This window comes from Panicum hallii, chromosome 4 (genome assembly GCF_002211085.1).
Source record: "Panicum hallii strain FIL2 chromosome 4, PHallii_v3.1, whole genome shotgun sequence".
NCBI classification, from domain to species: domain Eukaryota; kingdom Viridiplantae; phylum Streptophyta; class Magnoliopsida; order Poales; family Poaceae; genus Panicum; species Panicum hallii.
The window spans coordinates 48,774,637-48,800,951 of record NC_038045.1 but is presented as its reverse complement, the minus strand read 5'-3'; the positions used below and the strand labels follow the sequence as shown (position 1 = coordinate 48,800,951).

The 26,315-nt window shown below is 47.4% G+C and overlaps 6 protein-coding genes across 10 annotated transcripts; 4 read left to right on the top strand and 2 right to left on the bottom strand.

Moving 5' to 3' along the window:
* Window positions 1-1,624: 1,624 nt before the first annotated feature.
* LOC112889905 (pentatricopeptide repeat-containing protein At2g03380, mitochondrial) lies at window positions 1,625-5,255 on the top strand. Of its 5 annotated transcripts, none has more exons than XM_025956700.1 (2): window positions 1,625-4,108; window positions 4,942-5,255. In XM_025956700.1, exon 1 carries the CDS (start codon window positions 1,676-1,678, stop codon window positions 3,755-3,757), a length of 2,082 nt encoding a protein of 693 aa, XP_025812485.1. In that variant the 5' UTR covers window positions 1,625-1,675; the 3' UTR covers window positions 3,758-4,108; window positions 4,942-5,255. The 5 variants fall into 5 exon arrangements, with proteins under 5 accessions (XP_025812485.1, XP_025812486.1, XP_025812483.1 ...); XM_025956701.1 differs by having other exon boundaries at window positions 4,498-5,255; XM_025956698.1 differs by having other exon boundaries at window positions 4,231-5,255.
* A 98-nt stretch (window positions 5,256-5,353) lies between these two features.
* Window positions 5,354-8,035, bottom strand: LOC112889904 (pentatricopeptide repeat-containing protein At4g30700). Its single transcript, XM_025956696.1, has one exon. The coding sequence runs from the start codon at window positions 7,941-7,943 to the stop codon at window positions 5,577-5,579; it is 2,367 nt and encodes a 788-aa protein (XP_025812481.1). The 5' UTR covers window positions 7,944-8,035; the 3' UTR covers window positions 5,354-5,576.
* A 1,256-nt stretch (window positions 8,036-9,291) lies between these two features.
* LOC112889338 (phospholipid hydroperoxide glutathione peroxidase 1, chloroplastic-like) lies at window positions 9,292-14,043 on the top strand. The gene is made up of 7 exons (XM_025955913.1): window positions 9,292-9,652; window positions 10,467-10,543; window positions 10,627-10,688; window positions 11,322-11,440; window positions 11,566-11,733; window positions 13,262-13,309; window positions 13,783-14,043. The coding sequence occupies exons 1-6, from the start codon at window positions 9,419-9,421 to the stop codon at window positions 13,289-13,291; spliced, it is 690 nt and encodes a 229-aa protein (XP_025811698.1). The 5' UTR covers window positions 9,292-9,418; the 3' UTR covers window positions 13,292-13,309; window positions 13,783-14,043.
* Window positions 14,044-14,179: 136 nt separating this feature from the next.
* Window positions 14,180-16,606, top strand: LOC112890595 (putative leucine-rich repeat receptor-like serine/threonine-protein kinase At2g24130). The gene is made up of 2 exons (XM_025957458.1): window positions 14,180-16,419; window positions 16,514-16,606. The coding sequence occupies exons 1-2, from the start codon at window positions 14,461-14,463 to the stop codon at window positions 16,604-16,606; spliced, it is 2,052 nt and encodes a 683-aa protein (XP_025813243.1). The 5' UTR covers window positions 14,180-14,460.
* On the top strand, window positions 16,410-17,777 carry LOC112889337 (putative leucine-rich repeat receptor-like serine/threonine-protein kinase At2g24130). The gene is made up of 2 exons (XM_025955912.1): window positions 16,410-17,068; window positions 17,150-17,777. Exons 1-2 carry the CDS (start codon window positions 16,723-16,725, stop codon window positions 17,566-17,568), a joined length of 765 nt encoding a protein of 254 aa, XP_025811697.1. The 5' UTR covers window positions 16,410-16,722; the 3' UTR covers window positions 17,569-17,777.
* Window positions 17,778-22,487: 4,710 nt separating this feature from the next.
* LOC112889700 (putative leucine-rich repeat receptor-like serine/threonine-protein kinase At2g24130) lies at window positions 22,488-26,127 on the bottom strand. Its single transcript, XM_025956450.1, has 2 exons — window positions 23,334-26,127; window positions 22,488-23,226 (listed from the first exon to the last, which is right to left on the bottom strand). The coding sequence occupies exons 1-2, from the start codon at window positions 26,032-26,034 to the stop codon at window positions 22,784-22,786; spliced, it is 3,144 nt and encodes a 1,047-aa protein (XP_025812235.1). The 5' UTR covers window positions 26,035-26,127; the 3' UTR covers window positions 22,488-22,783.
* Window positions 26,128-26,315: the final 188 nt, after the last annotated feature.

The following is a 26,315-nucleotide window of genomic DNA, read 5'->3' as shown; positions in this document are numbered from 1 at the left end:
TGGAAGTGTGGAACCATCTAGATGCTTCTATAAGGATTCTAAAACTGATCAAGAAATCGCACTCTGCTCTATAGCCCTGATAAGAACCTGCACGAGCTCATGAGCTACAAAGATTTTGCTACTGGAACTCAGGCAACTAGCAGGCTCGCGCCATCACTACGTCTAGCGTCTTCCTGGACCGTGGAGCTGACAGCGGTGGCTGTCGTCGTTCCGGCCGCCGGAGAAAGTTGACGATGGCAGAAGTACGATCGCACCCCCAGGCCGAAGACCGGCTTCGCTGCTCGGCATGATGCACGCACGTTGTACGACCTTGGCCCACGCACTTTCCACGCTGCTCCTGCTCGTGCATGATGTCTCCCTGCTACTCGGATTCCAATGAAATGACTAAAATGCACCGCCCATTCTCGAACTTGGCTTAAGGTGTGATTTCGGCCTTAAACTTTCAAAATACATATTCGGATCTTCAAACTTGCTACTCGCAACATGTAAAGTTCCAATCATAATTTTTAAATCATAAAGTGAAAATGTTTCAACTTATGTGGAGCTTACATGTAGTCCAAATTTTATTATTTTATTTTTCTGCTCAACTCTTATATTTTCTATTTTTTCCTAATATATTTTTTTTCAAAACTTTATGCTGAATATTTTCTTTTCCAATATTTCCTCCAAATTTGTCCTTTTTATTTTCTATTTTTTATAAATTTTATCATATGAGTTTTTTTTACAAATTTCTTATACAGATCTTTTGTAAATATATTTGTACAAGTAAATTGGTATGAGTTATTTTTATACGTATATAATTTTTTATTTGAACAAATTATATAACTTTTGATTTAGCTTAAACAACTATAATTTGGACCTCACGTGATGCGATTAGCAAGTTTGAGGATCCGAGTATGTATTTTGAAAGTTTGGGGACCGGAATGACATCCCGAGCCAAGTTCGAGGGCCGTGATGCATTTTACTCCAATAGAATTATGAAATAGTAATCATTAATCAAAGAATACAAAGGAAAGCATGCTCAACTGGTCATCCATCCAGAGCCACTAGACAAAAAATAATCTAAAGATTACACAGTTCCTTTTCTTAATGCCACCGGCAACTCTCCTTTCTGTTTTATTTTAAAAATAAATCCAAAGATTATGCTGTCAGATAATCCTATTCTATACCCGATTTGACGGTGTTTTCATAATCAAGCTAGCTTCATGTCCTAGAAAATCAGAGAAAACCATGGCCTGAAGCCCCCACAAGCCACAGGCAAGTAGTGGGTTGACATCTGGCAAGGGTGAAGTTGTGGCCGTACAAAAGGTGAGGATTATCGCAAAATGTGCAAAATAAACATTGTTGCACCGAAAGCAAATATGCCCATTATCCTACAACACATGTTAAGACCTACTTACTTCTAATTAAGTGACAATCCATAGATGTGACGGGTGGACAAATCTTCTCGGCTCTGGTCCTCAGCAGAACAATTTGCATGGATGGATAAACCGGAGTGTGTATGATCATATAGGAGTCATTTCCATAGAAACGGTTGTAATGAAGAGAAAAGGACAGTTTGTTATTGTCAAATTTGCAAAGAGGAGCCTATTTTGTAATATTAATAAAAAAATATATATATATATTTTAAAAAAACTAACAGTGGGCGTCTGGGCCTGAGAGAACCCACACCCAGATGGGCCAAAACGCGGAAAGGCAACCCCACCCACGCACGCCGTTTCGTCTCCGCCGCCCCCCACTTCGCCGGCGCGCGCACTCCATCGAAAACCTGGCGCTGCGCGCAGTGTCTGCCGGCGATCTCCTCCGTCTCCTCCCATCATGCGGCACCCTCCCCTCCCTGCGCGCCCTCCACGCCCGCCTCCTCACCCACACCCATGGCCTGCTCCTCGGCAGCCTCCGCGCAAGCACCAAGCTGCTCAGCTGCTACGCCGCGGTGGGCGACCTCGCCTCCGCGCGGATGGTGTTCGACGGGACCCCCCACCCGGACGCGTACTCCTACGGGGTCATGCTGCGATGCCTCGTCAACGCGGGGCGCCACGCAGAAGCCGTCGCGCTGCACCAGGACATGCGGCGGCGGTGCCCCTGCCCCGAGGCGCAGGACGACTTCGTGCTGTCGCTCGCGCTCAAGGCCTGCGTCAGGTCATCGGAGTACGGGTACGGCAGGAGGCTGCACTGCGACGCCGTCAAGGCCGGTGGCGCGGACGGCTTCATGATGAACAGCTTGATTGACTTCTACGCCAAAGCCGGGGACTTGGAGTGCGCCCGCAACATGTTCGAGAGAATTCCCGATCGGAGTGTGGTGTCCTGGACCTCGATGCTAAGCGGGTGCGTCCAGAATGGTTTTGCTGCAGATGGACTGTTTCTGTTCAACGAGATGAGGCGAGAAAGTGTGCAGCCGAGTGAGTACACGATGGCTAGTGTTCTTGCTGCCTGCGCCGCACTCAACAGTTTGCACAAAGGGAGGTGGATCCATGGATCAGTGATCAAACATGGCTTAATTTATAACTCTTTCATCAGTGCAGCCTTGTTGGATATGTATGTTAAGTGCGGGGAGGTAGCGGATGCTCGACGCGTGTTTGATGAGCTCAGCTATGTTGACATTGTTCTTTGGACCACGATGATTGTGGGGTACACACAGAATGGGAACCCTCTTGATGCATTACGGATGTTCCTTGACAAGAAATTTCTAGGCATTGTTCCAAATTCAGTTACCATGGCAACTGTTCTTTCAGCTTCTGCCCAGTTACGTGACCTGTCTCTGGGAAGGTCAATTCATGGGATAGCTGTTAAATTAGGTGCGGCTGATTATGATGTGGTGGTGAATGCGTTAGTTGACATGTATGCAAAGTGTCGAGCAATTTCAGAGGCCAACAACATATTTGGAAGGATTTTGTACAAGGATGTTGTCACATGGAATTCAATGATTGCAGGCTATGCTGAGAATAACATGGGCATTGATGCTCTGATGCTTTTTAAACAGATGAGGCTGCAGGGCGTTTCACCTGATGCAACCTCAGTGGTGAATGCTCTGTCAGCTTCTGTTTGTCTGGTTGACCTGCTTATTGGTAAATCATTCCACAGTTATGCTGTTAAACATGCATTTCTCTCCAATGTTTATGTCAACACTGCCCTACTGAACCTGTACAGCAAGTGTGCTGATCTCCCATCTGCTCGTAGGGTGTTCAATGAGATGAATGACCGTAATTCTGTGACATGGTGTGCTATGATCGGGGGTTATGGAATGCAAGGCGATTCTGCTGGTTCTATTGATCTTTTCAATGAAATGCTGAAAGACGGTGTGCGCCCAAACGATGTAGCATTCACAAGCATCCTATCCACTTGCAGCCATACTGGGATGGTTACTGCAGGGAAGAAGTATTTTGATAGCATGGCACAGCATTTCAACATCACACCATCCATGAAACATTATGCTTGTATGGTCGATGTGTTAGCCCGTGCAGGAAATCTCGAGCGAGCATTGGAATTCATATATAAGATGCCAATGCAAGCAGACGTTAGTGTTTGGGGAGCTTTTCTCCATGGATGCAGGCTCCATTCAAGGTTACAGTATGGAGAAGAAGCTATCAAGAGGATGATGATGCTCCATCCTGAAAGACCAGATTTATATGTGCTGATATCAAACTTGTATACCTCATATGGGATGTGGGAAAAATCTCTAGCTATCCGGAGATGGATGCAGGAAAAAGGACTAGTCAAGTTACCTGGGAGCAGCTCCATAGGTCATGAAAATGGATGATTGAAAGATGCTTTCAGTCTTTCAGAACTTAGAACAGGAGCGGGTGGTGACTGCGGATCCACGCTGGGGTCCCTTTGTGCAGATGGTGACGGCGGAACCATGCTGGGGTCCCTTTGTGCGTGTAGTGACGGCGGACCCATGCTGGTTGTTGGCGTTGGCGATCTTGGCCTTGGGCTCTGAGCCGATGCTGCGGGATCTGTGGCTCCTTGCGGAATCTTATGTAGCGCTTGTTCCAACAGATCCAAGTGTGGAGCGCATGTTGTAGCTCCCCTTCTCCATCGCCTCTAGGGATCTCGAGGTGGAGGTCTTCCCATCCTTTCTCGACCCGGTCAACCATGACTCTAGCCATTGGTAACATTCTTTCTATGCTTGTTAACACCTATAATGATTGCTTAGAATTGTTTCTCTTAACATCATATGGCAGTGGCAACAGAAAGTTCAGAAAATTTTAATGTGCTGATATGTTCTGTCAGTTAAAAGTGAAAGCAATCAATGAAGCAGAATATTAAGACATTGATCGGTGACACAATCTCTGGAAAGTTGTTTCAACTTCCAGGGATCAGATGGTTCATTTTTTTTAGCACTACTCTTGAGACGATGCATATAACAGTTGAGGTATGCTAAGACCTTCCAGTTGCCACAACGTTGCAGTCTTTTTCACGAATGTGTCTGAGCATGTTTTTCATTAAGAGGAGAATAACATTTCAGTCTTCACTTGGCATATTGTTTATATATTGAAGGCCTGGTGAATTAGACTCCGCTGGACTCTCTATCTGGTGCTGGCCACAATCACAATTCACAAGGCAATGGCCATACCAAGTTCTCACTACTTAAAAAGTTTTGATGCTCTATGTGCAAGGAGGCTGTGCACATCTGAACTCGCGAAGAACCTTTAGTGACCTAACAGAGGGCACAAAAATGTCCTGGTTATATAGTGTATGGCTTCTAGGTTGTAGCAGCTAGGCACACTGTAATTAGGTAGGAACACATGAGCTACTCATATTGTTCACTGTGATATTTCTTATCTGCTCGACAAAGTACTCAAATGTTTCTTTCGTTCATATGGTATCAGGAGATAGTGCTCTCATATTGCTATCAGGTGATGGTGCATGAGTGCTCTACTGCTGTGCAGCATGACCTGACTTTTATCTGACTAATTTACATAACTCTTTGGCCGATTGCAGCATGAAGTATCCATATTTAGACAAAGAAGATGGCATCCATTAGCTGAAGTCAAGATGTAGAAGAATCAGAGTGAAATTGAGCACAAAGTACAGAGCCAATGCTGAGATATTGTACACCTTTCAACATGTTAGGCATAAAAGCCAACCCCAATTAACATTACACTAGAAAATGGTGAAGCAATAATACTTTGATATCAGAAAAAACAAGTGACCAAGTTTGCCTTTTGGCTTCTGACAGTTCTGGGTACAATGTGCACTCCTTTTACCTCTGCGCAAAAGATACATATTTTTATGTACTTTACATCATTGTTCAATTAGCAATTGATTCAATATACTAAGCGTTCTTGTTTCAGCACTATTTTTTAACATGGCAGCAGCAGCACTGATATTTTGAAAATTATTCAGTGTAACTTTGTATGAATTAGTGAGATCGTTGCTTGGGTTAGCAAATATCGGCCTTGCTGGGAAAGATGGAAATCAATTGCACTGGTTATTGGTCAGAACAGCGGCTTCCACCAGCTAGATCAGTGATGTCTGTTCAAACTCCAGACCCTTGAGCACAATTTGATACTCTAAGGGCAATTATTTCAAAAGAATCTCAATTATTTGTTAGAGAACCCTTTTTTTCAAGCAAATCACCAGTAATCACCACAGGAGCAAACACCGTCTCTGAAATGGTGAAACCTCGAGGCATCCCTAACAACAATCAGCCTTTGTGTCACTTTGGATATGAACTTGGTAGCATTATGGCAATCTAGGCACACCCTAAGGTTCTTGATGATCCTGATCTCTGTCCCTGGCTCTGTACTGAGGAGCCCAAAGGCAATGGCTAACTTCTCACTATGCACCTTTACCATGTGCTCCTTCTCTTCCTCCTCGACGTCATACAATGCTGCCTCCGTCACAGGTTGATACCCGGCTTCAATCATCTTTGCAGTTAATTTCTCCAAGTATGAGTAGATGGCCTCTGACTGTGGATGCACACGGTCACCAGCCATGAAGACATGCGGTTTGTCGCCTATCTCAATGAGAGTACACCCTGGTGTTTTCACCAGCTTCCTGCTCTTAGCCTCTTGCCTCACTACAGCTGCTTCGGAGTAACGCTTCTTGGATGTGTACAGATTAGAGAGGAGCACATAGTAGCCTGCGTTCTCTGGGTCCAGTTCGAACAATTTCTGGGATGCCAGTTTTGCAAGGTCGCTATCCTTATGTACCATGCAAGCACCAAGCAGTGCCCCCCACACCCCAGCTCCAACGGCGCTCTTGGGGAATTCAGAGATGAGTTCAAAAGCTTCCTTCAACTTTCCTGCCCGGCCAAGGAGGTCCACCATACACGTGCAATGCTCGATACCTGGAGTGATCCTGTACTCATTAGTCATTACACGGAAGACTGTCCGCCCTTCATCAACCAATCCTCCATGGCTGCATGCGTAGAGGACTGACAGGAAGGTGGAGCTTGTCGGGAGAATGTGTGCATCCAGCATGGCCTGGTAGAGCTTCAACGCTTCAGCACCTTGGCCATGGAGACCATATCCCGATATCATCGCATTCCAGGAGACCACATTCTTGTTATCCATTCTGTCAAAGATGCTCCGAGCTTCAGCAAGGCTTCCACATTTTGCATACATGTCAATGAGCGCTGTCATGACATAGACATTGAGCTCAAGGTTCTCCTTGGAAATGATCTTGTGAACCCACTTTCCCAGAGACAAAGCTCCAAGCTGTGCACAGGCCGATAGAGTGCTTGAAATGGTGATCGGATTAGGTTGCACATTAAGCGCCTGCATTTGCTGGAAAAGTTCAACTGCCATCTCCGTCAAGCCATTCTGGGCATACCCAGATATCATTGCATTCCATGACTCCATGGTCTTATCTGACATTGCATCAAACATGCTCCTTGCAGATTCCATATCGTTTAACCTACAGTACAAAGTGGTCAGCGCTGTCGACACCAGAGCATCTGCATCCAACCTGGCCTTGACAACAAACCCATGCAAGCACCGAGCAAGCAGCTCATTCCCAAATGGACTGTACACGGGAATCACTGCCACCAATGTGCTTGAATTTGGCCTCCAGCCTGAGGCTGCCAACTCTTTGAACAGCTCTGTCGATGATTCAACCATGCCGTTGACCGAGTAGCCTGAAATCAGAGCATTGTAGGCAACCAAATCTGGGTCTTTCATCCTATCAAAGAGATAGTGTGCGCAGTCCGTATCCCCGCACTTGGCATACAACGACATAAGCCCGGTCACAACATGCTCATGTTCTGCCAACCCGCACTTCACCCCGTATCCATGGACGCACCTCCCCATTGCCACATTTGCCACGTCCGCAGCCGCCCGTAGGATGGATGCAAGGGTGGTCGAGTCGGGCCGCACCCTCCCTGCCTGCACCATCTGAACGAACGCCTCCAAGGCCTCCGAACCAGGCAGCCCAGCCAGAAGCGTGTTCCACAAGATAGTGTCCGGCGACGGCACCTCGTCGAACACCTTGCGTGCGTCGTCCCCTCTCGACAGCTTGAAGTAGAGCTTGGCCAGAGCCGACGCGACGAACGTGTCCGTCGCATACCCCGCAGCCACGGCGAGCGCTTGAAGCGCGCGCGCGGCAGCGGCGGCTTCATTTCCACGGGAGGAGCAAGAAGAGGAGAGCGACGTGGCGGCGAAGGCGAAGGAGAAGGAGTCCGGGCACGGGAAGAGGAGGTGCGGGCGGAGGGACGGGAGGGAGCGGAGGAGCGCGTTGCGGAGGAACCGGTCGGGGCGGGGGAATGCGCGGAAGAGGCGGAGCAGGTGGGCGTGGGGCGCGCGGAGCGAGGCGTAGCGGAGGAGCAGCGCGGTGGCCGGGGCCGGGTCGAGCGCGTAGTGGCCCGAGGTAAGCGACACGGCGAGGAGCTGGTCGAGGTGGCGGGGCGTGGAGGAGAGCGCGACGAGGCGGAGGTACGAGCGCCGGAGCGCGCCGCCGGGGTCGCCGGCGGGCGTGGGGAGGACGAGGCGCGGAGGAGACATGCCGCTGGCTCGCTGCCGTGCCGTGCGGCGGTCACAGCTTGCCGAGCGGTTTGAACGGAGGAGTCACAATTCAGCCGTCCGAAAGGAGATGGACGGTCAAGATGAGCGCTGGAGAACAGCTCAGCTGGCTGTGCTGTTGGAACAGGCCAACATGTGTGCTGTGGGCTGGCTGTGTGGGCTTACATTGAGGAGGTTGCGGCTAAGTTCCTGGGCCCGTATAACATTACCAACTAGCCCATTTCCCACAGTGGCTCTTATCGATCCAGCCCACTACCCAGCCTCTGTACACCACTGGCCATTTTCTCTGGACGACGATGCTGCACAAAAGAAAAGGAAATGGAATAGAAAAAAACAAATAACACGATGGCGACTGGAAAACTCCCCATTCCCATGGATGATTGATGGATGGATCAGCCAGAAACGCAGCGAACAGACTGGCACCACCACCTCGCCACCTGCTTCCGTCCCGTCCACGCCCGTGAGCGCGAATTTCGTGGTCCAGCTTCCAGCGCTCTCGCCACTCCCGCGTTGAAAAAGACCAACATCCGTCAGTCCGTCCGGCGTGCGAACATTTCACGTGTCCGCGAGGCTATCACCGCTTCACTGGGCGGAGACGATCATTTCCGCCCACCCCGTTGCTTTATCCTGTATTCCTCGGAGATAGGCTGGAACGCGGATTGGCTTGGATCGATCCAACCACCGTAATCTATAAGAGTTGTGTTTTGATGTTAGCTTAATTTAGAAATCTTTACCTACTTTTATAATATACAATGTGTCTTTAGAAATTTTCAAATTTCTGAAAAACATTGTATATTATAAAAATACCAAATTTATTAATTGTTTTTATTGTATATTCATGTTTTCTAAAGAAACATTGTATATTATAAAAATACCAAATACAAAAATAATATTGTATTCGAGACGTGTACAATGAGAAAAAAATAATATATTATAATCTAAACGGATTCAAATACAATAAAAACATAAAAATATAATAAATTCGTGTAAAACATATCATAGAAGAAAAATCAACTGTGACCCACGCGCTTGCCCTGTAGCAGCATCGTTGTACCTAGACCCATGCAATCCTTTTCCGGCTCGCGCTGGCCGTATTACGCATATGGCTTGGCGATGGCAGGGCTAGAGCGGATCCTATAATCACCAAATTTATGTAACTTTTCAAAAATTGTTAGCTATTTTTTTAAAAAAAATTCGACTGACAGAATTCCCATGTATTTTGAACCATAAGGAATTCGGAATAAGTAAAGGGCGTATGCACAAAAGTTTGCCGCGTAGCCCGTCCTTAACCAGAATCGACGCAAGCCAATCCGCCTCCGCCAGCAGCACCAACCCCCCACCACCCCCGCAGCCTTTATTCGCCAGCACACCACCCCTGTGACCCTGTTCCAGCGCTTCCACTCCCCCATCTCTCTCTACGCGCTCGCCACGCGCCGCACCAACGCCGCGAGCGCCACATGGCTCCCGCCACGGCCGCCGCCGCGTTTACTAGCCTCCTCCCCGCCGGCGCCTCGCGGCTCCCCTCGGCCGCCGGCGCCGGAGCGGCGGCCTCCTTCGTGCGGCTCCCGCGGCACCCGACGGGCTGGGCTGGGGCCTCCGTCGCGGCGCCGCGGACGGCGCGCAGGCGGGCGCCCGGGATCGCCTACGCCACCGCCGCCACCGAGAAGAGCATCTACGACTACACCGTTAAGGTGACCCGGTTTCTTCTGTTGAAATTTTTGCTCGCCAAAGTCGCCATGGCGCCGCAATTAGGCTGATAAGCTTATGCTGTACTAGTGGATACGTTACGTGTGACGCGCGACCTGCCTGTAATCGTTTAAGCGAGGGTAATGGAGGGACGCGTGGAATCCGTCAGAATTTTGGGCGGTTTTTATTTTGTTCATCGTTGCAGTATTAGCACTGTAGTTATTGAAGTAGTGTTGTTGGGGGTAGGTGTGGGAGTTGCAACCATAGATTCATTGTGTATTGAGTGTTTTCTGGTGCTGTTGGTTATGTTTGAAACTGACTGAATCAGCCGTCATGTGAATGCTATTGAAGCTTTGTTTTCGAAATCAAATGGGTATGGCTGCATTAGCAGTCAGAATCAGGGTTACTATGTCAGAAACTAAGCTTTAAACTCTATTCTTAGGATGTAATAAATTCTTTTCGTCCTCCACTTGTTGGATCAGTTAACCAGCTATGCACATTTGAATGGTAAAAAAAATATCAGGGTGGTTAGTTGCAGAAAAATCAAAATTGCACATGCAGTACATGTTCAGCCAGGAACACGGAGGAAGCAAAAGTAAAATAAAGAGTGTATTATGAGAAATTGTTCGGGATACCATTTTTTAGTGGTGAAACCTGATGCTTGTGAATTTCTATGTTCACCTGGTGCTTTCCTTCCACATATTTTAATTTGTCACCATCTTACATACGGAAACATGAAGGAATAATTGTGCCTTAAGAAGATCAAATATGTATGCATGTTTTGATATCTTGTACCTGAAGGAATTCTTCATTGTTCAGGACATTGATGGAAAAGATGTTCCTCTTAAAAGGTTCAAGAATAAGGTGTTGCTGATTGTTAATGTTGCTTCTCAATGGTAATTTCATTGCAAACCACACAGTATGATAATGTATCTAGTACTTTTTGGCATTTAACTTGGCATTTATCTGTGAATCTCAGTGGGTTGACAACAGCAAACTACACTGAATTATCTCATATCTATGAGAAGTACAAAACTCAAGGTACTATATTTTACATTACCTTGCATATTTATTAATTCAGGAAATCTAGTTTTTTCCCCCAATTTAAAGAGAGACTGCCAACTATAAATTACGTTTAAGTCATTGTACCCTTTCAATAGTATTTTTATCCTAACTATATTATAAAAATCACAAAATAAAGACAGCAGTTTAACTCAAACATATTTTGATGTTTCTTTATGTATGCCAATTTATGTGATCTTTCAATTATTGAGACCTTTTGTTATTATGTTAGTGACCTTTTGTTTATCACATATATTCAGTACTCTTTTCCTAGTGGATCATCTCAATGCATTTGCTGATTGCCCTGATTTGATGTGGAATGGGCATATGTCTAGGAGGTTACTGTTTCTGTAGTTTTTCACAGTATTTCTTAAGTTATCATAAGTCAGTAGTTCTTGCTTAATACATCTGCCCACAACACTTCGAAATGTTGTCATTGTGAAGAGGGTCCTCCTCTACACAACATTTAGTTCATATAACTCAATTTATGATGTGCATTCTCCTCTCGAATACATGACAAGGAACTGTTGATGTTAACCCTGAATCTTGACTTCACAGATCAATAGTAGACCTGACATCCTAAATTTTTTTATTACTTTATTTGGCACGTAGGGTTTGAGATTCTTGCATTTCCTTGCAATCAATTTGGTGCACAAGAACCTGGATCAAATTCTCAGATAAAGCAGTTTGCCTGTACAAGATTTAAAGCTGAATTTCCTATTTTTGACAAGGTATGGTAATTACACTGTGCTCAGTAATATGTTCCATAGTTTATCCCACCTAATACTGGTGGACTTTACAATAAAAAAAAAATCAAGGCATGATGGATCTTTTGCTCTTTTCTCTATAATTTCAGGTTGATGTCAATGGACCTAATACAGCCCCCATCTATAAATTTCTGAAGTCCAGTGCTGGAGGATTTTTGGGCGATCTAGTCAAGTGGAATTTTGAGAAGTTCTTAGTGGACAAGAATGGCAAAGTTGTGGAGAGATATCCACCTACAACTTCACCGTTCCAGATTGAGGTGTGTGAATTACATCTGGAATTTACCCAACATACTCTTTTTATATTCAACTGGTTTTCAAACTTGTATTACTCAAAATTAACATTACTTTTTCCATATGGCTATAAGGATTGATGTGCACTTAAACTAAATATGCCTATGTAGTGCTATCAATCGTTTCTTTCCCTATTAAGTAGTGAATATGTGAGCATGCCATGTGTCAACACTTTAGAAAGCACAAGCATGTACCACATACTTTTAGACGACAGTACCATATCATTGCGGTTTTTCCCCTTGCCATCTGATCACCACACGATGAATATGAATGCACCAAAAAGACATAGTTGCATTTCAAACATACTGAAAGACATGAGTGCAAGAGGATGCATCATAGTATCAAGTACCCACTAAGCATTTGTAAGAATCAATAAAAGTAAGAATCACATCAATTTGGCCTCGATTACTACATTTAGCTGATTTTTGTACATACTAGATTTGACATAGAACTTAGAAAAAACAACAACTTGTGGACCCCAATAATAGATGGGTATTCATGTGTATATTGTTTAGGCACAGTGACCTAGGCAACAATTTTGCAGTGTCATTTATCATGTTTTGCTTGCAAAGTTACCATAATGACCATCTCATGGAGTGGCATTTTTTAATGTTCTTACTGACACGTTTTGACCTCTGCCTTTCTTTTATCTTTATGCAAATCTTTCGGTGGAAGTTACACCTTTTAGCACATAAAGTACTTGATAATAGGTGAATGGTGCTTGGGGCACCCACCTGAAACTAACCTTGTAATACTGGGTTTCAGTTGTTAACTCCTTGGTTCTACAACAGAGGGCTCTAATATGGAGCTTCTAAATGGCTCTAGTAGGTCACATAGTAGCACGTTGCGGTGCTGACAGGGAGCATGGGCCTAGGAAAATAATTCGTCAATGGCAGTTGCTCATGACAACCCGAGTCAGTAATATGCGAGTAGCCTGAGCTTGCCAACGTTGATTTACCCACTGCTGGCCTTAGGATTCTTTGGTTAAGAACTTTAGGTTCACTGGAGTGGAGACTTAAACTGACGATCTGGAGCTTGATTTGTCAAAAGAATCGTACAGTACTGTCTTTGGTATAAAATATTCTCAAGTTGCAGTAATGGATCAGTTTTCGACTTTAATTGTGTTTTGTGCTCTCATTTTGAAGTGGAAAGCCAGATCCCATCGGTTCTAGTTCCATTTATCTTACCATTGATTTGAGTCAGCTGTTTTGCTTTCAACCTGTTCTTTTTATCACATTTCGGTGCATTAAGACAGCTTTGCTACACGCGCACTCATTGCCTTTGTAATCTTTCCGTCAGTTTCAATTTAAAAATGCCACTTTGTATTTCATTGGTTTGCACGTTCCTCTTGTGGTTATGCTTTCTTAGGCCACTTGCTTAAAAAAATAATCCAAACCTTTTCTTCCGACCTCCTGCAGTTTTCTGCTTACATTACTCTGCCATTCCATGTTGCTCACAGCCTCCTTGCTATGATCTTTTGTTTTGTTGTTGCAGAAGGACATCCAGAAACTCATTGTGGCATAAGTACTTCCGAGTCTTTCAGTTGAGTATATGTACATAGGCCTTGTCTTAAATTAGAGTTTCATGTGATTATATCTTTTTAGTAATGTAATTCTTTCTTGTAAAATAACTCACTCATTGTCTACACGTGCCTATATAGATGTAACATGATACTATATTAGTCTATAGACTATCAATTATCAAACCTGTAGTTCATCTGTCCATGCCTATAGGATTCGTAGCTTACATGGGGTGCCTCTGGCTGGGAGCACCCTGAATCCTTCGATTTACCTTTAGCTTCGTGCAGTTGCCTTATGGTGTGCTGTACCGAGTCCTGATGGAGTCGTCGGGTGCTGCCTGCGTGCATGCTAGCGGCATTGCTAGTTTATGTCACCATGCTGCACGCTGGGTTTAACCAGTGAGCAACACCCAATGTGATTCCTCTATGTTAATTAGTGGATGTTTGACCATTATCTGGCCTAATCCACGGCTTAATCTCCACGCGGATTTGACAGAGCTAATCTCCACGCGGATTTGACAGAGCCCTCCATCATGATCTCACCCACACCAAGCTGATGCTTTCGCCCAGTTACTCGATGGCGTTAGCATGAAGGTGGGGATAGATTGTGCCCTTTGATTTATCATGATTCATCTAATGATCAAGTAACCGCAAAGGTTTGTTTAGATTTGAGTGTATTTCATCGGAAACTTGAGTTTTTTGTATCTGAACTAAGAACTATATGTTCCATGTAAAATACCAGTTCGTATTCAAACACTTCCTAGGGATAATACCCAGTGGAGATATCTACTATATAATTAAAGTCTTGTTTGGAATGGTGAAATTGTTCCAAGTCCCGTAGGAGTATAGGCCCTAACACGTGTAATGTGCCTGCCTCTAGTTAGTGGTCAGGATAGAAAATAAATCTGGATAATGTAAATGGGATCTCACCAGTAGTAGGCCATGATATCAGGCTTTTGCATTGTTCACCAATCACCATGACAGTTCAGCATCACCTTACAATTTCGACCACGGCCATAGTCAAAATTTGGCAGCAAAAAAAAGGCATTGACCCTTCAGTCAACACCCTCTGCTTATCCTCCCTTTCATCCCCTATTTAAACCACCATCTACTCATAATCTCATAGCATAGCTAAGGTAGGGACCTCCACATCTAGAGCTGTCTTCTACAATCCATGGCAAAGATGCTACTGACTGGTATCAGCTCTCCAAACCTCCTTGTAATCCCCACAATGCCTAGATTCCTTGCCCTAATCACCATTGCCATTGCAGTTGTATGCTCCAACCATGCTTCTGCAGTGGATCCACAAGCCAGCGATCACACTGCATTGCTCTCCTTCAAGTCCTGTGTCTGGGGGAACCTCTCTGACTGGGGCTCCCCTAAAATGTGCAATTGGTCTGGTGTTACATGTGACTCAAGAGGGCGTGTGATTTACCTTCTCCTTTCTAACTCTAACCTCACCGGCGTCATCTCCCCGGCTATCGGCAACCTCTCCGCACTCAGGAGGCTAGACCTTCAAAGCAACCAACTCTCTGGCAGCATCCCACCGGAGCTCGGCATGTTGTCCCAGCTCGAGGAACTGAACCTTAATATCAACTTACTCAACGGGCCGATCCCAGAAGCACTAGGTCTTCTGAAAAGCATAGCCTACCTCTCCATGTATGGCAACAACCTCACTGGTAGCATCCCGGAGGCTGCTGTCTGCAACTGCTCCTCCTTAACCCACATTAACCTGAGAACCAACTCCCTCACCGGTGAGATCCCTTTCTCTGCACGATGCCGGCTTCCGTACATAAAGAAGATCATCCTCTATGAAAACAGGCTTGTTGGCGCTATCCCCTCATCAATTTCGAATTTTACGAGCCTTGACTGGGTGCTTTTGCAGAGCAATTTCCTTGGTGGTGAGCTGCCATCCCAAATGTTCAACACCATGCCATCCCTCAAGTACCTCTACCTGTCCAACAACAATTTCTCAAGTGATGGCGGCAACACTAACCTTGAGCCTTTCCTTGCTTCTCTAGTGAACTGCACCAGCTTAGAAGAGCTTGGAGTGGACTCAAACAGCATTGGAGGCAAGATCCCGCCGATGTTCGGCAATTTATCAACCAATCTCACCAAGATCTACCTGTATGACAACAAAATCACTGGTGCGATTCCTCACGCCATCGGAAATCTTCCCTTGCTGACAGATTTATGCCTAGAAGACAACATGTTGGAGGGCCCGATCCCCTCAGAGATATTCCAACCACGTTGGCTTACACGGTTAGTCCTAGCAAATAACCAGATCAACGGTGAAATACCCAAATCCATTGGCTTAGCTCAACACTTAAATATCATCCACATGTCTTATAATGGTCTTCAAGGCACAATACCAGGGACCTTGTCCAACCTCACTAAGTTGGGGTACCTTGTTCTTGATCATAACCAGCTCTCAGGTGCCATACCACCTGGTCTTAGCTGCAACATGATCTTGGACCTTTCTTATAACAAACTTACAGGTCAAATTCCTACTGGTGTAGCTGGTCTTAGTAGCCTCCAACTCTATCTTAACCTCTCTAACAATCTCTTAGAGGGGCCTCTACCATTGGAATTTGGCAATATGGACAAGATCCAGGCTCTTGACTTGTCAGCGAACAAGCTCTCCGGGGCAATACCAGCGCAGATCAAGGGCTGTGCCGGGGTTGAGTATGTCAATCTCTCCAGAAATTTTCTGCAAGGCACCCTTCCTCCTTCCATTGGCGCTTTGCCAAGCAGCCTCCATGTCCTTGATGTTTCTTTCAATAGGCTTACTGGTATGATTCCTCAGTCTTTGCAAGCATCACCAGTGCTCTGGTTTGCCAACTTCTCATACAACAACTTCACCGGCGAGGTGTCTAGTGAAGGGGCATTTGCAAACCTCACTGGAGACTCATTTCTCGGCAATCCTGGCCTATGTGGATCTATGCTCCGCATGGTGTCATGCCGTGGAAAACATGGCCACCTCCTGTACATAGCCATAATTGTCGTCGTCGCCATTGCTGCCGGTTTATTGGCCATGGTGTGCATTGTTGATCACGACCTAATGAATTCTCGTTTGAGGTTGACACCCCCATCCATTCAACTATCACATTTCCGTAAAGGACCGGACAATGCCGTGGGTCAAAAAGAGGGTGAGCATCCAAGGATATCATATCGTGAGCTTGTCGATGCGACGGATGGCTTTTCGGAAGTGAATTTGATTGGGAAAGGAGGATATGGACAGGTCTACAGGGGTGTCCTCCATGGCGGGACAGAGATCGCCGTCAAAGTCCTGCACCAGGACCAGGTCGGCGGCGAGGTGATCGCCGGCAGCTTCGAGAGGGAGTGCCGGGTGCTCAGGAGCATCCGGCACCGGAACCTCATCCGCGTGATCACCGCGTGCAGCACGCCAGACTTCAAGGCAGTCGTGCTCCCGTTCATGCCGAACGGCAGCCTCGATGGCCTCGTCCACGGGCCTCCCCGCGGCGGCGGCAAGCCGGAGGGGCCGCGCCGGCTGGACCTGGACCTGCTCCTCAGCGTGGCCAGCGACGTCGCCGAGGGCGTGGCGTACCTGCACCACCACGCCCCCGTCAAGGTCGTCCACTGCGACCTCAAGCCGAGCAACGTCCTCCTCGACGCCGACATGACCGCCGTCGTCTCCGACTTCGGCATCTCGAAGCTGGTGGCCGCGGACGCGAGAGGTCCGGAGATGGGCGAGGCGTCGATGTCCGTATGCAACTCCATCACTCGGCTGCTGCAAGGCTCCGTTGGCTACATTGCACCCGGTCCGTAAGCAACAGTGCATCTTCTATCTCTGTCGTCTGATCACTTCCTGTCTAAGTGGCTGCCCATAACTTCTGATGCAGAGTACGGCTTGGGAGGCCGCCCTTCGACGCAAGGCGACGTGTACAGCTTCGGGGTGATGCTCCTGGAGATGATCTCCGGGAAGAGGCCGACGGACGTGATCGCCGAGGAGGGGCACAGCCTGCCCGAGTGGGCCAGGAACCGCCGCCTGCAGCACGACGTGGACGCCGTCGTCGAGCGCTCGCTGCCGCGTGATCCGCCGTCGGTGCTGCCGTTTGGCCCACCGGGGCGCGAGATGGAGGCCATCGTCGTCACGGAGCTGCTCGAGCTCGGCATTGCGTGCTCGCAGCTCGCGCCGTCGATGAGGCCCGCCATGGACGACGTGGCGCACGAGATCGCCTGCCTTAGGGATGGTACGTGGAGAAAATACAGGGCAACCGATCTGAAGGCCATTGACCAGATAAAGTCCAACAAACATTAGTAGACTGGTAATTCGCTACTTGAATTTCTAAGCAAAGTGGTTAAGAAAAATATTACAATTAACCTGTTGTATGGGCGCGTCATGCCGTTTTTGGCTCTGTATCAGGCCTGTGTGCCTCCCCTAGCCTGGATCCGGGCTCCAGTTGTATTTGATCCAAGTTAATCTATTATATTATGTAATAAAGGAGTGTTAAAAAGAAGCAACCACGTTCGTCGTGAGGGTCTAGAAATTCCCACGGTAATCTAAAAAAGAGAAGAATTTACACTGTTGGATTTTGTAAACGGTCTAGACTAACCCAAAGAATCCATATCAAATCCAACTAAAAAACACATATAAATTCAAAATTTTAAAATTAGCACATGTCACGTAACAAATACCAGTGTCCAATCCGAGCCTAGCACATGGTCTCCCGCTTGCTCTCAATTCAGGCCTAGCTTAAATCTCAATAAGCAAATAACAAGAACAATCGGATGACCAGGAGGATGCGTGGGGAGTGCGGAATATTCGAGGAGCAGCGGGGTCATTGCGGCTGTCGTCGCGCCAAGGTCCATGAGCGATGGGGATAGCTTGGTACAGGCCGACAACAACGCGACGAAGCATTCATGGAAGTCTCGGTGGGCGTAGTCACCGCGCCGTCGCTTTTCATAGCAAGCCGTATCTCCGCTTGCCGGCGCCAATTGCGACCAAGCCGCCACACCGCTGCAATCCTGTGCGCCTATGGTCACGCGTCGCTGCAGTCGATTTGCAGCACCTCGGCGTCCTCCTCGGACTTGGCCAACCGCCTTGCGAGTGGGTAGCAATCGACCGGCGCTCGCGACCGGACCACCAGCCAACATCTCTGCCGGCAGGACCAGGTGTCGCACCACGCCTTTGCCGCCGCCGCCGCCACCAGGTTCGTGCTTGGGTTTATGTGCACGGAGGAGGTGAACTGAACCGCGACCTATATTAAGCCCTGTTTGTCTTAGCTACTACGGTGACTCAGGTACTAGCTAAGCCAGGCTATGGCTGCTATAGATGCGCGGGGAGTGCGGAATTTTGGAGGAGCCGCAGGGGCATCACTGTCACCGTCGCGCCGAGGTCTATGGGTGATGGGAGATCTTGGAGAGGCCGACAACAACATGATGAAGCATTTGTAGAAATCACGGTACCCAGCATAGTCACCGCCACCACTTTTCATGGCAAGTCGTATCTCCGCTTGCCGTTGACAATTGGTCAATTGCGACCGAGCCGCCACACCACTGCAGTCCTCTTCGCCCATGTTCATGCATCACTGTAGTCGATTTGCAGCACCTTGGCATGGCCAACCGACTTGCAAGTGGGTAGTAATCTACCAGTGCTCACGCCAGGACTGTGCCGCGCCACGCCTTTGCTGCCGCTGCCACCAGGTCTATGCTTGAGTTTATGTGCGTAGACGAGGTGAGCGGAACCGCAACCTGTATTAAGCCCAGCCTGGCTTTGCTACTACGGTGGATTTTCAGGTACTAGCTAAGCCAGGCTAAGGGGGTTCTTTAGCATAACCTAAGCCAAGCTAGCAGTTCTACACAGGTAACCAAATGCGGAGAGGCTGCATTAGCTAATCCTGTCTAGCCTCTACTCACCCAACTAAATACACCTTATGCGAATTGCTTGCGTAATAGAGCAAGTCGATGATCTACTAAGTGAGCTTGGACACAGGTACCAAATCAAGTATAATCCTAATACAGTCACTAGCTAAGGCATGATGATCATCGCCAGTGCTATGTTGGACATCGATATTTGACGTGCATGCCTGCCCATTGAAAGTTGCAGGTAGTGTTTGACGAGAGGGAACGACCCGCACCATCATGAATGTGTCTTCTGTGCCTATGGCATAGCGAGCAAAGCTCCTTGGGAGTAAAAGTATAAGAGGGAGATGAGCACAAAAGAGGGTACAGTACCTCACCTGTTGCAATGACAAACTTATTAACCCCGGGCACTGTTCATGAAAGGAAAAACATGCAACAACAGTAAGGCAATATGGAAACATTCACGCAGGGGATACAACAACTAGAGATTGAATAAAAATAGAGAAGATTGTTATTTCTGCCGGTATACATTGAACCACCTACCTAGATCCTCTTCTAAAAATTTAAGAATAATTTATCATTCGAAGTAAAAAAAAACACTCAAACAAAAATATACATACCTAAACAAATATTTTAAAATTATATTCATGTTAAAGTGTGTAAATATTTACATTAGTTCTGATAAGTATATAAAAATATGTTTCTATAATTTTGGAACATAATATGACTGATAAAAAAGAAGTATAGACGATACTTTTAGACCATTAGGATAAAACAATTGCAATGACCACTAAAAAAACTATTTGCATCCATTTTTATTATGAAGTAAAAAATAGAAAAAAATACTAGCTACCCGCGTTATTTGTGCGGGCCACCTTACAAAATAGTTTATGGCATATCTGTGTGCTTCTAAATTGGAACACAAATTGCGAGAGGCTTAACAAATGAAGCAGCAAAATGTGCAAGTGTAAGCAACACCATCATTTGTGCGGGCGCTGCCATAGTTTGTTTTCAAGAAACCAAAATCGAGCATTGGTCAGAAAGATTAATCTATGTAAACAGACAATTTCAATTTAGCTGTAAACAAACTTGTGGGGATATTATCATTGCTGCTTCCGGCAAATATTTTTTGATATGCATCCATTAGTCTCCACAATGAACAGGATCTCTACAGACATCTTTCTTGAAGCAAATGGCGGAAGCTGATTGATGACACACGTTTACGGCTCGCATGCAACAATGAGAAAGTGGTTTCTAAATGAAGTTGAAAGGATGCAGCTATGTACGAAACCTTAGTGGCTCATTCTAGACATTTTTAATATAATGCTATATTCCAAAGACAAAGCAACAATTTACGAATGATGACCAGGTTTTACTTTCTACAAACAAGCTACAGCTGGTCGACAGGTCGAGTTAGAGCTAAGATGTTGATGTTTCAAGTGGTCAAATTAGTAGGATAACCCTACCGCGACTCGCATCGATCGCACTTTTCCATCTATCGAAAAGCTTGCCTGGTTCCTTAAAACCAACCTTCAGGTAATGGCCTCGCTTAGCTTCGACCATTGTCCCCTTCTACTTGTTTGACCTCTATTCCTATTTTCCACATGACCACATGCTGACTCGTAAATATAAAAAATATTTCTATTACACGCCAAATTTCTTAAAATCTAACTTTCAAATAAGATGATAGTAGCAAACCATTCTTAATGAAAAGTCTCTCTAATACATGATCATACAAAATTGGCAAGCTCACATTCGAAAAAAGATGTCATCTGATGTTCCTATTTTTGCCACATAAACAAGACAACTTGTTAACTTTTAGGTTTTTTCATGTAAAATGTATAAGTTATCATGAAAAACTTGCATAATAAGATTTAAAATTAAATGGAGATAGAATACAGAAGGTTATAAATCTATGTGCATAGTGTCAACACTGTGAAATTTTTTGTCATCATCCCCAATTAGTTGAATTTCATAGAACAAGTTAACTAATAGTTTCATTGCGGTAGATCACAAATTTTCAATTCTTCATGAATAAATATTCATTTGTAATTTTAGCAGATTTAGTTATGATCTTACATGGTCCAATCTTCTTATTATTGACCTATATTACGACTAGAAATTTGAATTCAAATTAGGATGTCTAACTATTTCAAGGATATACAACCTATTTTAACAAACTATGTCTCGCTATCTACTCGATCAACTCCAAAAACATAACTTACTATGCAAATTCATTTTCACTCAAGATAAGCACTCAACACAATAACAATCAATTTTACATGTAGAACCGAATGTTTAGATCCACCAATTACGATAATATTATTGCAAAAATAGCCCTTCATCCTCGGCGCGGGGACGTTGTTGTGATGCTGTCAATTTTATAGAAAATCCCTCTAAGTTTTTGTAAATCGACATGTGGTCTTATTTTGACTAGTAAAGTATATCAACACATCAACAATATATTACATATAATCCTCTAATGTGAAGTTTATTTCAACAAAAAGAAGAGAAAATTCGAAATTCTTGTTGTCTTTTTTCCCCAAAAAATTGCCCGCAGGCGAATGACACCTATCTCTCCTCAAGTAAAGATACATTATAAGAAAATTATTCAACAAAAACCTTGAAAACTTATTATTTTGATACATAATATAACTTGATTTTATATTTTTGATAACCTAAAGCATTGCATCATTTATAGAGATATTAGCATGCGTGATGACTTTTCTTAATTATATAAATTTTCTGAGTCAACTAGTACACCAAATCGAGTGAAAATTGTTCTTATAAAGCAACCCTATCATGAACCAGTGGATGACATATGCTTTTTTTAGTATCCAGAACTATAGAAGTCATGAAAGCGTGCTAATAATTAAAAGACATACTTTCGTCCCCTTAATATTCATGTTCAGATAAATACTACAAATGATGTCAGTTGGTTGTTCCAAAGATCATATATTGTACTAGAGAGTAAACACAAAATAAGAGACTATGGTCACTTTCTTTTTATCTTAAAGTATAACTGCAACTTTAGAATCTACCTTTAACCGAACCATAGATTTGCAAAAAAAAAGACCCATTTTAACACTGCCTTGTGGCAAGATCCTAAAGAGTTATAATAATCAAAGTATTGTATCTTTACAAATAAAAAGAAAACATATGTGCAATTTGGCTGTTCAAAAGATATAGAAGATTTACTTTACAATGTTCGTTTAGATTTTTCATATATCTTGTAAATATTTGAGACTTCTAATTCGGATGAAAGATTAAAAATCTAACAACTGTCACTATGACATAAGCAGTCTCACATGTCACTGCAATATGGTGTCAAATTATCAAAGGCGGTAAAAGGCAGATTAAATACTATGGATGCAGTTCCTCCATCAACCTATAAAAATATATTTTGCATATCTTCTAACAATTTACAAAAATGTCAATTTGGAAATAAGAAATAAAAGTACGAAGTGCACAGCTGCATGCAGCTTGTATCCTGAACTTTAACTAAATGTCAGAAAGCGGAATCGTCGAGTCCGTGATGCAGAACGACCGCTCGCTAAAACATCACAATTCTCTTAAGGGTCCGAGCTACATGCCGACATATACAAGTACCGAAGTACCCAGTGCCTGCAGCTTGTTCCCGAATCCTGAACATTTTCCAGCGTAATTGAACATCAGAAAGACGAATCCGTGGTGGAGTACGACCGTTCGCTAGCCGTCATCGTCATCGACGCCGTCCTCCTCGCCGTCGTGCCCGGCGCGCCCAGGTGCTTGGCGAGGTCTTCCTTGAGGAGGGTGATCCCGTGGCACACCTCCACCATGGTCGGCCGCGCCGACGGCGAGTGCTGCGTGCACTCGAGCCCGAGGTCGATCAGCTCGACCATGACATCGTTCCAGAGCCTCTCGTCCGCCACAGCCGACGCCGCGTCCGTCAGCCACGACTGCCCGACGACCTCGCCGACGTCGTGCGGGTAGTGCTGCTTCACCCAGTCGTGCAGCGTGAGCCCCTCCTGGAAGATCATGTCGGTCGGCCTCTTCCCGGTGATCAGCTCGAGAAGCATCACGCCGAAGCTGTACACGTCGCCCTGGGTCGATGGGTGGCCTCCTAGTCCGTACTCTGAACCATGCAAGAACAGAACACAAGAAAATGTTCAGAACATGTGACATGGTTTAGATCAACCAACTTTGTTGTTTAGTGTAAATAAATGGATGTACGGACTGTACCTGGTGCGATGTAGCCGACTGAACCTTGTAACAATCCGGTGATGGAGTTGCACGGATCACCTGAGCCGGTGTTGCCGCGGAAGTCGCTGTCGCCGACGTCCTTGACCAGCTGGGCGATGCCAAAGTCGGCGACGACGGCCGTCATGTCGTCGTCGAGGAGGACGTTGCTCGGCTTCAGGTCGCAGTGCACGACGCGGACCGGCGCGTAGTGGTGCAGATAGGCGAGCCCCTCGGCGACGTCGCTGGCGATGGCGACCAGCTGCGCGAGGTCGAGGCCGCGGCCCGGCCCGCCGTCGGCCGGGTACAGGCGGCTCTCGAGGCTGCCGTTGGGCATCAGCGGGAGCACGAGCGCGTGGAAGTCCGGCTGGCTGCACGCGGTGACCACGCGCACCAGGTTCCGGTGGCGCGTTCGCCGCAGCACCTGGCACTCCCGCTTGAAGCTCCGGGAGACCTCGCCGCCGCTCTTCGGGTCGAGCACCTTGACGGCGACGCGCGTGCCGTCGCGGAGCGTGCCCTCGAAGACGCGCCCGAACCGCCCCGCGCCGATGAGGCTCGACTGCTCGAAGCCGCGCGTCGCCTCGGAGAGCTCCCGGTACGACACCCTCGGGTAGTCCCTGTCGGTCGGCTCGTCGGCGTCAGTCAGCAGCATCGAGCGGCGCGAGTCTCTCCTTACTTCCGCTCTCGCCGCCGCGCGGCACGCAACGACACCGACGATGGCCAGCGTGAACGCGACGACCGTGATCACCACGGGCAACACCACGCGCCGGTCACGAACCACGCGGTGCCTTGCGCCGCCGCACCGAGCCAAGCCGGCAACGGGCCCGCAGAGGCCAGCATCGCCGAGGAACGCGTCCGCCGGGAAGCTCGCGAAGGCCCCGGTGCCCGGCACCTTCCCCGAGAAGCCGTTGTAGGAGAAGTTGACACGCCGCAGCGACGCCGCCTTCTCCAGTGACAACGGCAGCGCGCCCGTCAGGCCATTGTACGACACGTCAAGAACCTGCAAGAACGGCAGGGCGCCGATGGTGTCCGGGAGGCCGCCCTCCAGCGCGTTGCCGGAGACATTAAAGTACTCGAGCGCGACGCAGCTGCCGAGCTGCGGCGGGATCGTGCCGGACAACCTGTTTGACGACAGGTTGAGCACCTGCAGCATCACCATCTTGCTGATGGTCGCCGGGATCGGCCCTTCCAGTTGGTTGCTGGAGAGGTTCAGGTAGAGCAAGCCACTGAGCCCGGACAGGTCTGCCGGGATCCTCCCCTGCAGCGCGTTATGAGAGAGATCAAAGTTTTGCAGGTTCACGCACTGGGCAAGGCTCGGAGGGATAGCGCCGGAGAGACGGTTGTGACGCAGCACGAGCACGCGCAGCTGCGTGAGGTTGGAGAGCGTGGCCGGGATGGTGCCGGTGAGCCGGTTGTGCGAGAGGTCGATGAGCCCCAGCCGTGGGATCGTGCCGAGCGGCGGCGGGATCTCGCCGAAGAGCAGGTTGTTGGAGAGGTACAGCCGCTCGAGCCGCTGCATGGCGGCGATACCAGGTGGAATTGAGCCATTGAGGAGGTTGTGGGACAGGTTCAGCGTGGTGAGATTTGTGAGGTCGGTGAGGTTCGCCGGGATCGGGCCAAAGATCTTGTTGTACTCCAGGTGGAGCTGCTTGAGGCCGGGGGAGAGGCGGCCGACAAGCGGCGGCATCGTGCCGGCGATCTCGTTCCAGGAGACGCCAAGCTCCTTCAAGCTGGTGCGGTTTGTCAGGGAGGCAAAGAAAGGCTCAAGGTTGGTGTTGTTCTCTGGACTCGTCAGGTAGTTGTATGAGAGGTAAAGGAGCTCCAAGTCCCTCATTTTGCTGAACATGCCGGACGGCAGCTCGCCGGTGAGGAAGTTGTTCTCCAGCAGCAGCCATTTGAGCTTAGTCGAGTTGGATATCGACGGTGGGATGCCGCCGACGAGGTTGTTCGACCACAAGACCAAGAACATCAGGTCAGGGAGTGGGCAGTCCCCCCGGATGGGGATCTTGCCGACAAGGAAATTGGAGGAGAGATCAATGTACTGCAAGTTGGAGAAGTTGCAAAAGATGGCCTCTGGGATGTGCCCGGACAAGTTGTTCTCGCCAAGGTTGAGGTAGATGAGGTTGGGAATGCGTGTGAGCTCAACCGGAATTGACCCCTCCAAACTGTTGCCGCCAATGCTCAATTGCGTCAGTTTGGAGAGGTTCCCGAGCTCCGGCGGAACTCCTCCGGCAAACGAGTTCCCAGAGAGGTCAAAGTAATTGAGGCTAGAGAGGTTGCCGAGCTCTGGAGGGACTTCACCGGAAAATGAGTTGGCCGACATGTCTAGTAAAGTGAGGTGGAAGAGTTTCCCCAACTCCGACGGAACCCTCCCGGTGAAGAGGTTTCCCGAGAGGTTGAGTATGTTGAGGTGGGAGAGGTTGCCGAGGGCAGGAGAGACCTCACCGGAGAGCTTTTGGTCTCTTAGGATCAGCTTCACGACGCGCCTCGCCGCCATGTCGCAAGAAACACCGGTCCAGTTGCACACATTGGGTGAACCCCAGCTTGCTAGCGCTCCATTGGGATCGCTGGACACGCTAGACTTAAAGGACAGAAGTGCAGAGCGATCATCCGACCCACCAGCTAAAACAGTTGGGCTCGGACAGTGGGGGAGGAAGAGGAGAAGGAAGGTGAGGATGGCGGCGGAGATCGGCGCAACCTCCATTGAAGCATGAGGCGCCGGAGAGAGCTCAAGACATTGGAGAGCCAATGCTTGATGATAGCTACGTTTGCTACACCGCTGGGGATTTTAAAGGAGGGGAAAAGGAGGCAGCCCTGCCTAACTGCCGTTTGGCTGCAGCCGTTACACATTGGCGCCAAGTTTTTGACTTTGCTCCCAAGGACACATGTCGGAACACGACTGGCTCCTGACCTGAAGTGTCTCACTGAAACGTGGGGCCCTGCCGTATGGACACACTCTCCTGTGGAATCCAACCGAGGTGGATT

Coding starts and splice junctions, on each gene's coding strand:
- LOC112889905 (XM_025956700.1), top strand. CDS start 1,676: ATGGGCCAAAACGCGGAAAGGCAACCCCACCCACGCACGCCGTTTCGT.
- LOC112889904 (XM_025956696.1), bottom strand. CDS start 7,943: ATGTCTCCTCCGCGCCTCGTCCTCCCCACGCCCGCCGGCGACCCCGGC.
- LOC112889338 (XM_025955913.1), top strand. CDS start 9,419: ATGGCTCCCGCCACGGCCGCCGCCGCGTTTACTAGCCTCCTCCCCGCC. Junction 9,653..10,466: donor TCTACGACTACACCGTTAAG/GTGACCCGGTTT, acceptor TTCATTGTTCAG/GACATTGATGGAAAAGATGT. Junction 10,544..10,626: donor GTTAATGTTGCTTCTCAATG/GTAATTTCATTG, acceptor TGTGAATCTCAG/TGGGTTGACAACAGCAAACT.
- LOC112890595 (XM_025957458.1), top strand. CDS start 14,461: ATGGCAAAGATGCTACTGACTGGTATCAGCTCTCCAAACCTCCTTGTA. Junction 16,420..16,513: donor GTAAAGGACCGGACAATGCC/GTGGGTCAAAAA, acceptor TGATTGGGAAAG/GAGGATATGGACAGGTCTAC.
- LOC112889337 (XM_025955912.1), top strand. CDS start 16,723: ATGCCGAACGGCAGCCTCGATGGCCTCGTCCACGGGCCTCCCCGCGGC. Junction 17,069..17,149: donor CGTTGGCTACATTGCACCCG/GTCCGTAAGCAA, acceptor CTTCTGATGCAG/AGTACGGCTTGGGAGGCCGC.
- LOC112889700 (XM_025956450.1), bottom strand. CDS start 26,034: ATGGAGGTTGCGCCGATCTCCGCCGCCATCCTCACCTTCCTTCTCCTC. Junction 23,227..23,333: donor AGTCGGCTACATCGCACCAG/GTACAGTCCGTA, acceptor TGCATGGTTCAG/AGTACGGACTAGGAGGCCAC.